Here is a 16787-nt window from a genome sequence, read left to right as displayed (position 1 = left end):
GAATCAATCAATTTCGTTAATTCCTATTCTAACCAATGGAATTGGAAGTCTTGGACCTCGTCCTTCGAGTGGCTTTGTTTTTTCGAATACCGAAATAATTTTTACAAATTTTGAACGAAATAATTATTTCTTACTCGTTGACAATGTACTTATTTCCACGGAATTCAATTTTATATTATTTTTTAAATTGAATTTAATATATCTAAGGGAAACTAAACTTTGTAGAGTAAATATGTTTCCTGTTAGATGTAGCTTTGAACAAAAAGAGCCTCATATTTTAGCAAACAATTATAACCTAATTTTTAAAATTGTATTTTAAATGTCCATTTTTCTGAGATAATAACGACTTCAAAAATTAGCTTGGAAAATGAATTCGTGAAAATGATTATTTCATTTCTTTCGAAGAATATGTTAAATAATATATTTTCTGCTTGATATAAATGTTAATTTTTTTTTCTACAATAGCTAAATTTTAAGAAGTTCTTCCCTAATGGAACTTAGAATATTCAAAAAGTTCGCTTCAAGAATATTAAAAAATATCTAAAAATTTTGACATCTCTCAGTTTACTCGATAAAGAGAGCTTCTAATCTTAAACAATTAGTCCTCATTATGGTACAAGGTTTCGTAATTGAATTTTTGTGTTATGGTTTTCGTAAATATTTTATTTTTCATTATCGTTTATTTGTACAAAATCATTTACCTTATTATTATTGTTTTCATTAAGAAATCAAATTTTTAAGTACGCTATTATTTATTGATTTTATTTCTCTCGCAAAATGTTTCTATTCAAGGTAATTTTTTACGAAGGGAAACGTAGATCTCATGATTAAGATTCCCTATCGTGACTGCAAAAATGAATTGTTTGGTCCACTCCGCGTGATTTGAATGACCGCACAAGAGGCAACGATTAGTCTTCTCCGAGAGAACTTAATTTTTATTTAACGTTTCGTTTCTTGTCGCTTCGCAATTACACGAAAGAGATTCTAGCTTTTTGATTAAGAAAATGAGAAGTCGGTTCGATTATCAGACAATTTTTACTTGGACAATCATGCTACTACTTTGCTTGGTCCTCGCTCTATCTTTTGCTCGAGAAAATCAATTTCAATTCGGTGCAAAGCACCAGCAGAAATTCCAACGATTGCTCGAACTATGAAATACAATTTTTTCAACCTTCATCGAGTTCACGCCGTGTTTACGAAGAATCTGTATCCTCGTGCGAGTTCGATTTTCGCATAACGGTAGCTGAATAAATTTGTCGATTGATTATTATCCTGCGAACGATTTGTGTTTTATAGAAATTAACGTGCATACTGGAAAGTCGTTGCCCTTAGTTCTTTATTTTCCAATTAAGGAGTTTTTCTATTTTATCAATCAAATAAGTAGATAAAAAATTGGAAATCTCACCTACTAATTTTCGTCAATTTTAATAATGTAAATTCATTTTTTAAATATCTTGACATTGTTTTGAACTCAAATTTTCAATTTACATGACGAAAATTGATGTTTAAATATTAATTTAAGAAAAACCATTCACGATATCGAGTTAATTTTACTACAACTCATAGAATGGGATGTCGTTTGTATGCAGTTAAAATTTCAAAATGATATTTTAGTAGTTTTTAAGTAGTTTTCAGGTCTCAAGTAAGGGTTTCACGTGGAAAATAAATGATTAGCTAATCTACTATTCCAGGGTCAGTCATAGTACCTATGACCTCTGAATTTTTATAAAATTTATTTCCTACCAAAGCTGACCCCATATGGGATATTCAACTTTTGAAAAGAGCTACAGCTTGTCTCAGTTATTGGAAAAAGTAACTTTTTCTAACTATATATTGGAAAAATAACTTTTTCAATTGTTAGAGTCATGATTCAATTGACGAATTTTGACTTATCGGGGCTTGAAACTAATTAATTTGAGAGGCCTTTATCTTTTCGAAAATATTATTACTATCAAAATGCAGATACTTATTCTCATAGTATCTTCCGTATGAAATATTCAAAAGTTTGGACACTCGAAACGTTAAAAATACAAAGAAATCATCCTGCTATCATCAATTCTACGCGGAGACAATTAATCAAAAGAAGAGTTTGAGAAAACAACAGTACATTTTGTCATTAACAATATGTTTGCAGTATTAAATTTTAAGTAAAATTAGAAACAAAATTGTTATCCATACGAAGTATGCTATTTTTCAAGAATAAAACAAATGTTTCTTCTATGTTTCTGAATAGTAGTTAATTTAATAAAGCAACGAGTGAGGAACACTTGGGGGCCCCTTCTGCGCGAAGGCCCGAGGCTGAAGCCTCGTTAGTCTCATGGTAAACTCGCCCCTACTCAAGGTCAGCGGGTGGCAAACGTCTCCTCGCTTCTCCTCGTAATTCTGCCAATTTCACGGATTATGTAATAAAATTGAAACTGTATACGCTTAACATCTAATAAAATGTGATTTATAGATCAGTTGTCGCCAACATATTGTTCGGTTTACTCGATTACTCTATTTAATAAATTTTGTCTACAAAGATAAAAACATATACTAAATACAGTTAATGTAAACATCACGTGGTCTGTGGTAGACGTTTCCTAACTGATAGAAAGAAAATAAAAATGAATTCTTTCAACCTGGCAAAGTAGAAAACTTAACTTCTTGAGGCACACGATTTTAAAGGAAAAACACCTCAAGTAACACAGAATATTTTTTAATATAAAGAAAGTGGAAAAAAGCGTTTGTTTTCATTAATTAACACATATCAACTTCTTTGCGGTGTATTAAACAATATTCCACGAATGCATAGAAAGCTATGGTTAAATATAGTCAATGTAAACGTGGTCTGTGGGAGATGTTTCCTAACTGATGGAAAGAAAATAAAAATGAATTCTTTCGGCCTGGCAAAGTAGAAAACTTAACTTTTTGAGGCACATGATTTTAAAGGGAAAACACCCCAAATAACACAGAATATTTTTTAATATAAAGAAAGTGGAAAAAAAACGTTTGTTTTCATTAATTAACACATATCAACTTCTTTGCGGTGTATTAAACAATATTCCACGAATACATAGAAAGCTATGGTTAAATATAGTCAATGTAAACGTGATTTGTGGGAGATGTTTCCTAACTGATATAAAGAAAATAAAAATGAATTCTTTCGACCTGGCAAAGTAGAAAACTTAACTTCTTGAGGCACACGATTTTAAAGGAAAAACACCTCAAGTAACACAGAATATTTTTTAATATAAAGAAAGTGGAAAAAAAACGTTTGTTTTCATTAATTAACACATATCAACTTCTTTGAGGTGTGTTAAACAATATTCCACGAATGCATAGAAAGCTATGGTTAAATATAGTCAATGTAAACGTGGTCTGTGGGAGATGTTTCCTAACTGATATAAAGAAAATAAAAATGAATTCTTTCGACCTGGCAAAGTAGAAAACTTAATTTTTTGAGGCACACAATTTTAAAGGAAAACACCCCAAATAACACAGAATATTTTTTAAGGTGTGTTAAACAATATTCTACGAATGCATAGAAAGCTAAGGAAAATGTGGGGGTGTAGTTTTTAACCCATCTAAGCTTAAATCGACCTATCGACATTTGGTCGTTAAACGGTAGGGGACTTCCCACGAGCGCAGAAGCATCCTTGGAACGTTTCTCGCGTGGCTTCGTGCACAGCTGTTCGACCGTCGTTCGCCATTACCGTAACAAACAAGTGCTCCTTATCGAGCGTTTATTACACGTTGCAAAGTAATAGCGCGATATTGCATCGTCCGTGTCCGATAAAATGCGCGCGGTGTGTCGACTTCGCAGACCGCGCCAGATAACGACGGATCGCGTATGCAAAACACGACGAAAATTAATCGTCGCGTCAGAAACGCGCGCGCCCAATGGAAATTGCAACACGAAACGCAGACGTTCGAGAAAAACAAAACGGACCTCTCTGACGTTTCTCTCCTGTCGTCTTCGGATACAAATACTGAAATTAAAACACAAATCTACGCAAACACTATGAACGAAACTCTTATTAAATTACTATTCACGAAACGTCAATTTTCCCGAGATGAAGTGACCAATATTCGTTTATAATTAAGCAGCATTTGTATTATACAGAAAGCATATTTTATTTAATATTTTTAACGTAAAATTGTATTTTCTTTGTGCCTCGATCTAATTGTAATTTCATTTTTATAGATAAATATTAAAATAACTTTGCATTTGTACGAGTTCGAGTTGTCATAATCAGTTGAATTTTAATTAAAATAGGAACACATTGTTCAGATATAGCGTTACAAGTCATTTTCATAGAAACCAATGGAAATGTCGACTTCATTTTTGTTCTTTTTTTTATTGAGTTGATCAGAGGGGATAAAATCTTTTGGAACGATTGTTAGGAGAAAGAAAAAGAGTCTAACTGTAATTTTTTAAATGGAAGAAAGCTTATTATTCTTTTGTTATTTGAATAGCTCGTATTAAATTGAATATTTATTCGAATTATTATTTTCGATTTTAAAAGTACGTTTAGAGACAAGTATTATTTTCTAATGTTTTAATTTTGTAACTATGCACAACGAAAGGAATTTAAATGATCAAAGAATAATACTTCTTTCCATTTTTAAAAACTTAGATCAAAAACATTAGTTGTTCTGAGCCATTTAATGGAGAGAAACCAAAATGAAGTCGACATCTTTAATGGTCTCTTTTATCGCTTTATTTTGGCCATATGATACATGTTCAACCAAATAAAAAAAGTATGTCACATTATTGCAGAAACTGCATTATAATCATTGCAACAGTGTTTCATTTGGTAAGTATAATGAATGCACGGAAATGCTTCGTAACGTCTGTTACGTTAAACCAGCTGTAAAATTTGGAGGCGGCAACCTCGTGGTCTGGGGATCGTTTTCTTAACAATGAAGCCACGGCTGTCGTTTATGTCCAAGAAACCATAATACATGGACAAAAACAATTTGAAAATCCATATAATTTCTCATAATATTCAATATATTAATCAATAATATTAATATCACGAGATAGAGAAGAATTGTATCTTCAAAATAATTACAGATAGATAAAATTGACATAGGATAAAATGATATAATTTTCAATATTTTTATATATCGATGCATTAAAAAAAAGATATCGTAACTTTTTTCTAATGAAACTCTCTAATTTTGACTGTACTATTTGATGCAGTTTGTTAATGTGTAAGAAAGTACATAAGTGATTATACTCTAAACTTAGTAATTCAAAAGTTATTACAGTTAAAAGTTTACTAAATTATTTTATCATCAATTATTTATGCTACAACGAATATTCGAAAGGTCCGCCATTGCTGTCTAAACTTCTTTTCATTCTTTCCTTTACGTTAGTTAACACTTTTATTACGTATCTTTCTGTAACTTGTAATATTTCTAATATATTTAATAAACAAAACGAATGTATTCATTCTTTCACTATTCTTACACTGATTGATATTAGCAGTGAATTCATGTTTGCAAACACTACAATGGCAAATCTGTGAAGCCATAAACTCGAGTACTATAATGCAGAGTTCAGAGTAATTATTTTTTAACTATTAACTTTAAAGCATAAATACCTACTTTGGTATTTTTCTGCAGAGATTACAAAACTGCATCGAGTAGTACAATCAAAATTATGAAGTTCCACTTTAAAAGAATATGAAATTGCATTTTTTGAATGCATCAATGCATACAAATTCATGACATTATATTTAGATTGAGTATTATTTTATACTGATTAATTTTTCCTTATGATATTTTTAACGAACAGCTTGTGGATCTGAAGATTTGACAAGTGCAATAATGTAAATAATTCATTAAGTACTAATATATATATATGTGTGTAGGTGACGATAACAAATCTTTTATACTTTTAACACATTTCATTGTTCAAGCTTTTCAGTTTGAGTGCCAAAATTTGTAAACATTTCAACTATTTAACACGATTTTTAGAACTGAATGCTTAAGAAATAATTGGCCTAATACCCCATAGTTGTCGTACTAGCCATTGTTTAAAATCTACGACATCACTGATATCTCAAGGAGAGCACTAATAATAACTTTAATTTCATAATAAAAACATTAAAACAACATAACCTGTACGAATCGATCAGACCACGTTAAATTGAGATCCTCTTGCAGATTTCAACTGGCAATTTCAATATAGTACCGTAGTCGATGGGACATTCGTGTATATAAATAAATATATACCTGGTGTATGATTTGTCTTTTAACTCCCGTAAGTTTATATTTTTTAAAAACGTTAACAACGCGACTCGATCGATGAGCTTTATAACTCGTCACTGCTTCTGTACTATCTTTTCCAGAATCAAACTCTCAATAAGACAATATTCTAATACTTTATTATAAACTTTTACCACATAATCTGACGATTAATAGCAAAAGATAATATTCACAGCTGGATAAATTAAAAGCGATCATAGAAAACCAATGGTCATCGCTCGTATCTATTTAGAAAAAGAGTCGTTTTGCATCATGATGACCCTTGTGTTTACCAACGAGATAAAAATTACTACAGATTTGTTGAAACGTTTTATCTCATCTAATTTTCATTTATCTCGTACAGTGAACAATTCTCTAAATGCAAAATTTAAAGAAACGTTTAAATTCCCCGAAAGATGATAGAAGATCAAGTTCTATATAAGTTTGACAGTATTTAATATTTTTTATAAAGAAACGCAGAAGGACTCATTACACAACCTGATCGTTTCGTAATCAATTAGACACGATTCCATCAAATTAACTTCAGCCCCCGAATAAGTCGACATCTGCGATCGACTCCGTATTATCATTTCCAGACTCTAACAGCCAATTAAAATGTATTATCGTTTCATCCGTAAGCGTATATCGCGCAGAAACGTCAGCAAAATTACTCGATTCTCTAAATAGATTGACTTCCGGTTCCGGAATAAATCGTTACCTTCCCTGAACTCCGACAGTTTCATTATCGTAACGTAAAGGACAGAACATTCACCTGATACAAGTTCTCTCTGAACTTTCGTCCGTGAATGTATTCGCTCCGAAACGTCAACAAAGTCGATTCTACCAATGGTGTAAAATACTGTTCGGCCATTCGAAGCTCGAAAACTGCATGCACGTCGAGGAATACCAAGAAACCAGAACACAGAAACGAAAGAAAACTACGTAGGAGAGAAAGAATCGAGCAAAGAACGAAAGAAGGCTCGACGGGCTCGTTAAGGGGGGGCAGAGAAACGGCGCGGAGAAAATCAGGATAAAGGAATACCTGGCCGGAGGAAGTTGGCCCGCGTCGCGCGCGCGCGTCCTCGTGGGGCGTGAAACACTTGAAAATCCCGGTTATGCAAAACATAGGAAAACGGCCCTCCAGGCCAGGACGTTAGGTGGAACACGTAATTGAAAGCACTTTAGAGACCCTACGGCACGCACAACGAGCACTCGCATTTGCATTCAGTGGCAGAGGGAATGCCTTTTAACCGAAATGACTGCGTGTATATGACAAACGCCAGGTTTATGTGCCGGAACGATGGGAATATTTATTGGCGCGAATTAATGTCTCCACTCGTCCGTGCCCGAGCGTTATATTTATTGGGACATTTCGTGTGCCGGGCTACGAGCCCGCGCCGTCGAATAAACCCCCCTCCCTAACCCCCTCACGGGCCATTCTGGACCGACGGGAAAGGATACCGAAAAATCTCGCGGCGGACTGATGCCTTCTTCGCGTTTCTGTCTTCTCGACCCGCGACACGGACCAATCGTCAACGTCTCTTCGGGGGACCGATAATATTTCTCGCGGTTGACTTTAAAGCTCCATAAACGCGGGCTACGCGTTCCTCCGCGGGGTCTTTCTCGATAAGAGCTTCCAATAAATCCCCCCTACCTCCCTCGGGGCAATCTCGCGACCAGCGATAGAGCATCGTCGTTCTTTAAATCCGCGAGCGATTGAAAAGCGTGGAAAGGTATAGCAAATTGGAAGAACTCGTGAATCAACCACTCAGAGAACGCATGCAATAGTAGGCACACAAGAGTCCGAACGCATACGCCGTTTGTTTTTTTTAAATATCGTTTACCTGATGGAGATCGCTTGACATTTCATCGGTTCTTCGAGGATTCGTTAGCGACGTCGAAACGAAAAGCTTCATTGGACGAACACAAGCAAAAGGTATCGAGAGTTGAATAAAAAAAACACACTTGGACTGCTCTTAATTAATATACATATAATATATATATATCAATATATATATATTCGAAAGTAACCACGGCGACTCGTTGCCGTGGCGAACGTATGTACATGTACACAGATTTTGCGACTTAAAGACTTCACGGATTACGGATTATCGGGTAATTTGTACAAAGCTTCTTCGTCGTTTGCGCTCCGCCTTGTCTCTTTTCGTTTTAGTTTTCTTTTTTTTCTCGTTCTTGCGTGCTCGTATGCACGAGAGGACACGGGACGGGAACGGGGAACGACTCTTTTCCGTTCGACGCGCTTCTTCTCAGCGCCGCTCGCTGTAACGCGACGTTTTAAAATGAAGCCTGCGATTCTCGATCGACAATCGCATTTTCACATCGCCGTATTAGGCTGTAACGTAAATAAGGTGGCATAAGCACGTTCTAATTCTGAGAATTCTATTCGAGATTGTAAACTATTATGAATAATAGTGGAATGTAATTCCGTGCTTTGTTAATAAATAAAAGGAGTACTACTATTTATGTTACAACCCAATGTGTGACCGCAGTAAATTAAATGCACATAATTTCGACATTGGCCCAATCGTCGACACGGTCAACTATTTAATAATACGATTATTATCCGTTTAAAAGCATATTATTTCTATTTATAGCAAAGTGAAAATTACTAATTTACTTCAATTTTTATTTCTTTTCTCTCTCGTCAGGATGAAATCGCGAAATAAATAAAAGAAAAATGTTCAGCCGCCAAGTTAAAGCATAATGATCGAGTTTTCGAAAACAAGCTTGTTTCAATTGTAAAAATAAATGTCAAAAAATGTGTCCAATACGATTTTCACTATATCGTCGAATACTCGAGCATTAATACAACAACGACCGAACAAGTGCAAGTCGAATATTTGAGAATTTAAGTCGAGAATGTAAATATAAAACGAACTATTATTTTGAGAAAAAAGAATGAAAGATTGATCATCCAATAACATAAACAGAAAATAATACCCTGCATTTTCGAAGTCACGAGTGTCAAAAATGGTGTCGATAATTGGGACATTTACAATGATGGAACCTAAGATCATTCCTTTGAATTTTTTTAAACAAAACGAAGTTGGTTCCAATCGTAACTCAAACAGAATTTGACGTCGATCGGACCAATTAGAACAGAATAGTTCGCGTCGCGGTTACAGCGAGCAGATTTTTCCGCGTCCGGTTGGATCTTTGCAGAGAGAATCCAGCCGTTCCCCGTTCTTTCCCGGGCGCCGCAGATCGGTCGCGATTAATCGATCCTCGCGAACGAACGTCACGACAGACACGCGTTACAAAAATTTTTTTTTTTCCGTCCATCCTGAACGACATCGAAATTCGTGGGTGAAGAACCAAGGAGTCGGTCTAGGATTTTGAAACGAAAAAGGACGCAAGGAATAACGACAATCGTAATAATTATAATAATTACAATAATAATAATAATGAAGATGATAATAATAATAATAATAAAAAGTCATATTCGCAATAATAATAATATAATAATAATAATAATAATAATAATAATAGTAAATGTAGTTTTTTATGGTCACTGCATGATAAACGTAATAGTAAATACCGTTAATGATAATGTTCCTCGTCGGGTCACGGAGACGTTTGACTTCTGATACTCAGGGGGATGGACGAACTTTTCTCGCGTGACCGAGAAGTGACAGGGTTTTATGTACAAAATGGGTCGGTGGAGGAATAAGGAGGGTGTATGGGAGGTGGTGGTGGTGGGGTGGGGGGGGGGGGGGGTGCAATCAACGACCAATCTACAAGCTTCTCCCACTCACGCATACGAACACACAGTTTTCTATCCGTCGAACACCGATAGGTTTCGCGGGACCAGCTTCTGAGATGGTTCAACGATATGCACAATAAATACTGTTCCTTTTGTCTACCATTCTTTGTAATCGATATGCAACCACGGGTTTGTTCGTTTCTACGCGATCGTCTGACGTCGAAACGTTCCGACGCGTCTCTTTGTACATACGCACACAGTGACTCTCGTTCTCTCGCATTCGTAATATTTATTTACTATTCGTGTACGCTCGTTAATTTGGGAATGATATCGCGCGCGTTCCGGCAGCGACGAAATACTCGCTGCGTTTTTCGAGAACGATGGACACACCCGACGGACGTCGAACGAGACGTCGTTTGTAACCGGTAGAGAGAAAAAAGAAATATTGCTAACGCGGAAAATATAATACACGTGTCTCTCTTGTACGTTTCTCTGTATATATGTATATATAATACTTCATACGTACGCATAACATGTATATAAATATATATATATATATACACAGTTACGCGAAACCGCGACACATCTAGTCCTGGCGTTACTATTCGAATCACTTCTACACACCTCTTCCGTTTCCCGTTCCAATTTTTCTTCTCTATTCTCACGCACTTACTGCCCTTCTCTCTCTCTCTCTTCTCTCTATCATCCCCTTTTACATCCCTCACGGCTATACCCTGGATATTTCTTTCTTGCACGCGTGCTACGTCGTGCAGCGTTCGTTTATCACAGTAAGGTTTTATCGTTTCGCGGTGTTCTCGTCTCCTTTTCTCTCTTTTCGCGCGCGGGTCGCGATACTCGCGTCGAGACGGATCGTTGACGTTCGCACGCTCGATCGATCGATCCCTTTCGTCGATCGCACGAGTTTCTTACGCGACGCAACGAGAGCTCCTCGGCAAGGAGGGGAACAAAACGAGGACGCGTGTCGTCGACTAGCGATCATCCCTCTCGCTCACACACTCACTCACTCATTCACTCACATGCTCGCTCACTGACTCTTTCTCCCGTGTTTCGCGAAAACGCATCTCCATTCGCACCCGTTTCTCACCCGCGTCGTCGCGTCGACGGAAAAGGAACGCTCTCCAACGAAACGAGGGTCGAAGAACGTGGGGGCTGCAGGAGCGTCGATTCGTCGCAAGCTTCGGGAACAACCGGAAGGCCTTGCACGCCCGGTCGCGGATGACACATTTCTCCGGGAATCGTTTGCTGCGGTTAGACGGTATTATATACACAATTTCGCGCGTGTCGCTTGTTTTGTTTTGTTTTTTTTTCTTCCATCGCTGTACCTGATCGTCCAAATCGTTTCCACGGAACCCGTCGCTGCTCTCTAGACGCGTATGCAAAATGGCGTCCGAGTCCTTGACGTTGGATCCGCGCCGTGTCCAAGACCGTTCTCGTTTTCATTCGATCTCGATTAATTTCCTCTCTTCTTCGGTCGGTGAAATTTTCTCCCGAGGTTGCGAGAAATCGTTTGCGATCTCACCTTCGGCCCCCACGCCTCCGAGTTCGCTCGATTTCGCAATCGTTTCGCGTTCGTTCTCCCTTTCTCCGTCATTTTTCTTATAAGGGAGTCCTCTCCCACGCGTACAGCCGTCCGTCCAAGCTTGTCACTCTAAGCTATCCTACGAGGTTATGGTTTTTGCGTTAGGTTTCGAGGGTGGATGCAAGTTTTTTTTTTTTTTTATTTGTACTTTTTTTTTTATATCTTTTGAGGCGTCGGATAGGATGAGTCAGAAGAAAGCTTCGCGGAGGCCCGAGATTTCGTTTCACCCGTTCCCCCTCCTGGGGATCGATCGATCGATCCTTCGAGAAGTATTCCATCGTCGACGACGATCAAGATCCTCCGTCCTGACGAGAACGTTCGCGAGCGTACGTTTTTCGAGAAATCGGATGCAACCACGGGAATAAACTCGAAGAATCACGGAAAAGCTACGAGGAGATCGACGATATCCCGATGATCGAGCGCGGAGGCAACGAAAAATGGCCGACGAGGTTTTCTCTTGACTCAACCTATAGACTCGACGTTTAAACTCAACGTTCGTCGCCGAGCGACCGAAGGAAAAGCGAATACAAGGTGTCCCGCAATGAACGGTACGATCTAGAAGAGTTCTGAATTTCTGTATGCAAAAGTAAATTGAAAAAAGTGTATAAAATCATTTCGAAAAGAATCGATCTTGAAACTATCGTAGTTCGGGGCGCGCGGTGCGATTTATCGAAACTCGATTCAACGAATCCGGTTACACGTATCTGTTACATTTAAACATAATATTTCAAAGTAACAACTTGGCAATTTTCTCAAAAAGTAAAGTTATGCAAAATAAATAGTATTCCGCGTTATCAATGCAATTTTACGTATTCATGGCGGGACACTACGTATTCGCGGCCGATCGAAACAAACGTTGAGCGTAAACCGCTCGAAATTCCCTACGTTCTGGACCCTGAGAGCAAATCGCGCGGAAAGCAATTAGAAACCGACGAACGAGAATAGAAAAGTACGGATGCAAAAAGACGTTTCGACAGACCGAGAAATCTTTCCTCGCGGTTCGAGGAACCGTCTCAAGACGAGAACCGACGAACGACGAGGAAAGAGAAAATGGAGTTACACGCAGCACGAGGAGCAAACAAAGCTGTCGCTTCGCGTCGTGCCGCTCACACCACGTCGAACGTAGTTTCTCTGTTTGCCTACCGCGTCGGTCGACCATCGTCGAAGAACGTTCCTCGTAAATCTTCCTAAATATCGTTCGCGCGCGACCCGATCGCGTTCCCTCGACGAATTAATCTCGCCGCGGCGAGATTTTTCAGTTGTTTATCAAGCGCGTCGATCTCGAGTCTTCCAACCTAACCGTGACAGCGAATACGCGAAGAACGGCGACGCCCTTTCTCGCGAAACGAGTTCGTTCAAAATGTTAATTGTTCCCGGGCAAGATTGAGCGCGACGATTGAGGACAGAGCTCTAGAAGTTTCTCCACGGAGGTCTGAGCTTTCTGGCGATCGATGGAGATTAAGGATGGATCAACGGACTAGCGCCGCTTCCACGGGGGCTAACTGGCTTATGCGTTTTGCTCGATCGACTCCTCGGACAAGGGTAACTACGCGTTATGTATATCTCGTTACGTAACGATGATGAAATCTACTTGCAAGGGACTAGGGTGTTCGGATATCGGTGCTAATTGTCACGTACTCGGGATTAATCGTAGGGTCCAGAAGTGGAAATGTCGTCGCGATGGTGTTAGTAGCAGGCAAACGCGCGGGAGCGCGCGATTAGAAAGCGCGAAGAGTTTCAGAGTGCACGAGGCGAACGACTTTGAGGATCGGAACCTGGCATCTCAGAATCGTTCGCGTCGATGCGTGCTCGACGCTCGAGTTGAAAGGTTTCATCAGAAAATTGGAAAAACGTCCAACTCGAACGCCCCAAACGAGAAGGATAAACCGGCTACTCGACTCGAAAACAGCCAACTATAACGATTATTGTACAAAGATTAAAAAAATCACGCGATACGAGGACGGATGATGCAGCTCTTAAACGATCGCTCGCGTAACCGAGGTTTATCCTACCCTCAAAAGTAAAGGATTCGGTGGGGAACGCCAATCGGAGCGTCGCTCAGACTATCGATCTTCCGGTTGAAACTCGATAGAAAGCGTTATCTCAATTTCTACGGTAGTCTGAGCGCGCCCTCGAAGGTCTAGGCAGTCAAATAAGTAGTATGCAAGTGAAATCAGCTTACATATGAGTGAGAGGCGGAATGGCGGAGTGATGCTGCGCGAGCGGATCCGGCGAGGGTCCGGGCGAGTAGACACCGGCACCGTGTTGCACGACCCCCTGCTCGACGCCCTGCGGCAAATACATCGAGATCATCTGTCTGAGGTCGCCCTGGGACTGCTGCGTCTGCTGCTGGCCCATGTATTCCCGTTTCACGACCTGGCCACCGGCCCCGGCCGTCGACGACGCTCCTGTGGGCGTCGGCGTGTGAATGCCGCCGCTCGCCGGACTCGTCGGCTCCGATTTTATGCTGCTACCGCTGGGACTGTGACTCGACATCTGAGAGCCGGGCTGGGCTTGGTGATAGGGCGACGGCGAGCCGCCGGGCACGGTGGTGCTCCCGTAGCCACCGTAACCGTTCATGTAGCTGTTGATGGGACTGGGACTGCCGCCGCCCATGTGGTGACCCATGTCGTACCTCGGGTAACCGGCGGCCGAGGCTGCTGCCGCCGCCGCCGCCGCGCCGCCCATGTGACCGCCGTAAGCGACGTGCTGCTGGTACGCGGCCGTCGGGTCGTGCATCATGTAACCGTTGGGCATGTAACCGTTGGGCATCTGGTAAACGTCGCGCGACAATTGCGCCTGTTGCGGGCCACCGGTAGCGCCGACTTGCCGTTGATCGACCCCCAGCATCCCGCCTACGCCCGTCACGCCTCCGCCCAGCGGGAACTTGTCCTTCTTGAGCAGCGTTTTGGTCTTGCGTCGCGGCCTGTACTTGTAATCGGGGTGCTCCTTCATGTGCACGGCGCGTAATCGTTTCGCCTCGTCGATGAACGGACGTTTCTCGGTCTCGCTGAGCAGCTTCCACTCGGCGCCCAACCGTTTCGAGATCTCCGAGTTGTGCATCTTCGGGTTCTCCTGCGCCATCTTGCGCCGCTGACCGCGCGACCACACCATGAACGCGTTCATCGGCCTCTTCACGCGGTCGATGTTGTTGTTCTTGCTGGTGTTGTTGTTGTTGTTGGGCGGTTGATGGTGCTGCTGCGGTTGCGGCTGTTGCTGCTGCTGCTGGTGAGGATGGTGTTGCTGCTGTTGCTGGCTGGCCGCCTGCTGCGCCAGAGAATGCATGCTTTGCTGCTGTTGCTGTTGTTGTTGTTGCTGCTGTTGCGCGGCCTGCATCGACGCATAGTGATGCTGGGGCGTCTGGTGATGGTGCTGGAGACCGAGGCCCAGGCCGCCGGTGCTCGGCGGACTACCAGACAGCGCCGGACTGTGCACTATCGAGCCGAGGCTACCATAAGGCGAGACCCCCGTATGGTGGCCCATCGGCGATACACCCTGATGTGGGTGCGGTGGCATCTGACCGTGCAGACTGCCACCCTTCATGTCCGTCTCCATCGTGAGCATGTCTTCCTCCCTGTGCCCGTACAGCTTGCCGCCCTTTCCTGGTACCTCTCGACGTCAAGAAATTCGACGAAACGCCGAGATTGTGGCACGGTCGAACCGTTCCTCCGGTCGAGTCTTGATAGACCTAACCCGGTGCTCCACCGCGTTTGCGATGAACCGGCGAACACTACGCGACCACGAGTCCGCTCGAGTCTCTACGAGCCTGTGACATGGAAGCCAGCTCGATTTTCCTTTTTTCTCCGAGTCCGCACCACTTGTTGGAATTTCAGCGACACACCACTGACGCACTGTTTCACTCTCTGTATAATATAGAGTACGTCCTTCCTACCTCCCTTTTGTTTCGAAAACAAAAATAAGAGTCACCGGTATAAATCCTTGCACGACCGGCCGTCACCGTACGACGTACACCGAATAAATCTATCAACGACAGTCAATCGAGCACACGATCACCGCGCACTGTCCGACTCGTAGAATCCACGACGCATTACTGCCGCCAGATCCCGAGAATTCTGTCCTACGTAAGTGGGTACGAGGCAAGTTTCTCGATGTTTGGTATGTATCACGAAAAGTCACCGTGGCTCCGGTTGTCTGGTCACAGTACACACTCGACTATTTCTCATATCAACACGGTTCTCGCGACGACTTCTCGACAACGGTCCGCGATTCCACGGCAGAGTCCGACCGAGAACTGACGCACTGTCACTTTCTTCCCCTGTAAGCGCGCTGCGTGTCCTCTCCGTCTCCCTCTCTAGCACCGTCTCTCTTTCGAAACTCGACGGCTCGCTCGTGACTGGCTGCGGGCTCGCGATACGCTCGACGAATCGGATCGCGACGATCCTCGGATACGATCCTCGGAATTTTTCCCTCGGGACCGTGGAAAAGCTCCGTGCACACCGCGTTTCTATATATCACTGCTCCGACACTGGCGGACCGTACGATCCCAATACGCGTCGAGATGATCCCGTCGTCACCACTCTGTCCACGATTATTCCTCGTTCCGCGCGATGGTGAACGCGTGTTGCTGCTATTGTGTACCGTTGCGCGTGACATGCGCGCGTCCTTTCATTCGCCCAGTGCTCTCGTAGCGGTCGTCGATACGCCGGCGAACGTGCACGAACGTCGACGAATACGAAGGACAAGAAGTGGAACAAGTAGCAGCGACCTCCACTCTCCACCGAAGAACGGAACCGTCTGAGCATTTGTGGATTTCGCCTTGGGGTCCCACTCTCGGGGCTCACTTCCTGCCGAGGCGGCTGTCCCCCTCTCTCTGTTTCACTCGCTCCGCGCTCGTCGCCCCACCCTGCCCGCTCACCCTACCATTCTCGAAACCAGCAACCATACCCAACAGGCCGACGGACCAGACCCGAGCCTACCGACGGCAATCGATTGGCACGCGAGCCTGCCATCATTTCTCTCGACCAATCGCGCGACTCTCACTGCCACCGAAGGCGGCGCCATTACGCCGTGACGTCATCCCAACAACCCCGACGACCTCTCGCGGCGACGCTTTCACCCCCTCTCCGACAGTTGGCTACTCTCGTCTCTCTTCAGCGTACGTTCCCGACCTACCGTCTCTTTCTGTCACGGGTTCGCCTCTCCGCCTCGTGTGTCCACGCGTTCCTCTCCAACCGATGCTGCGCCAGGTCGCCAGTGTTTCGTCCA

General features: G+C 42.3%; 1 protein-coding gene across 6 annotated transcripts in view; it reads right to left on the bottom strand.

The window, feature by feature from the left end:
* The window catches only part of Soxn (SRY-box transcription factor soxNeuro), a 322610-nt gene extending 306233 nt beyond the window's left edge, over positions 1 to 16377 (bottom strand). For 5 of the 6 annotated variants that reach the window (XR_013080048.1, XR_013080047.1, XM_076769621.1 and 2 more), the window contains exon 1: positions 13744 to 16377. Coding sequence is in view for 4 of the 6 variants with exons in the window: in XM_076769621.1 (XP_076625736.1) it covers positions 13744 to 15125 (1382 nt within the window). In the remaining 2 variants the exon portion in view is untranslated. Of the gene's footprint in view, positions 1 to 8208; positions 11641 to 13743 lie in introns of those variants that run through there. The other variant, XM_076769622.1, reaches the window with a different exon arrangement.
* Between the last annotated feature and the right edge of the window lie 410 nt (positions 16378 to 16787).

The sequence above is a fragment of the Colletes latitarsis genome, chromosome 7, assembly GCF_051014445.1.
Source record: "Colletes latitarsis isolate SP2378_abdomen chromosome 7, iyColLati1, whole genome shotgun sequence".
NCBI lineage: Eukaryota > Metazoa > Arthropoda > Insecta > Hymenoptera > Colletidae > Colletes > Colletes latitarsis.
The sequence above is the reverse complement of the archived record's forward strand: the minus strand, read 5'-3'. Positions and strand labels throughout refer to the sequence as shown.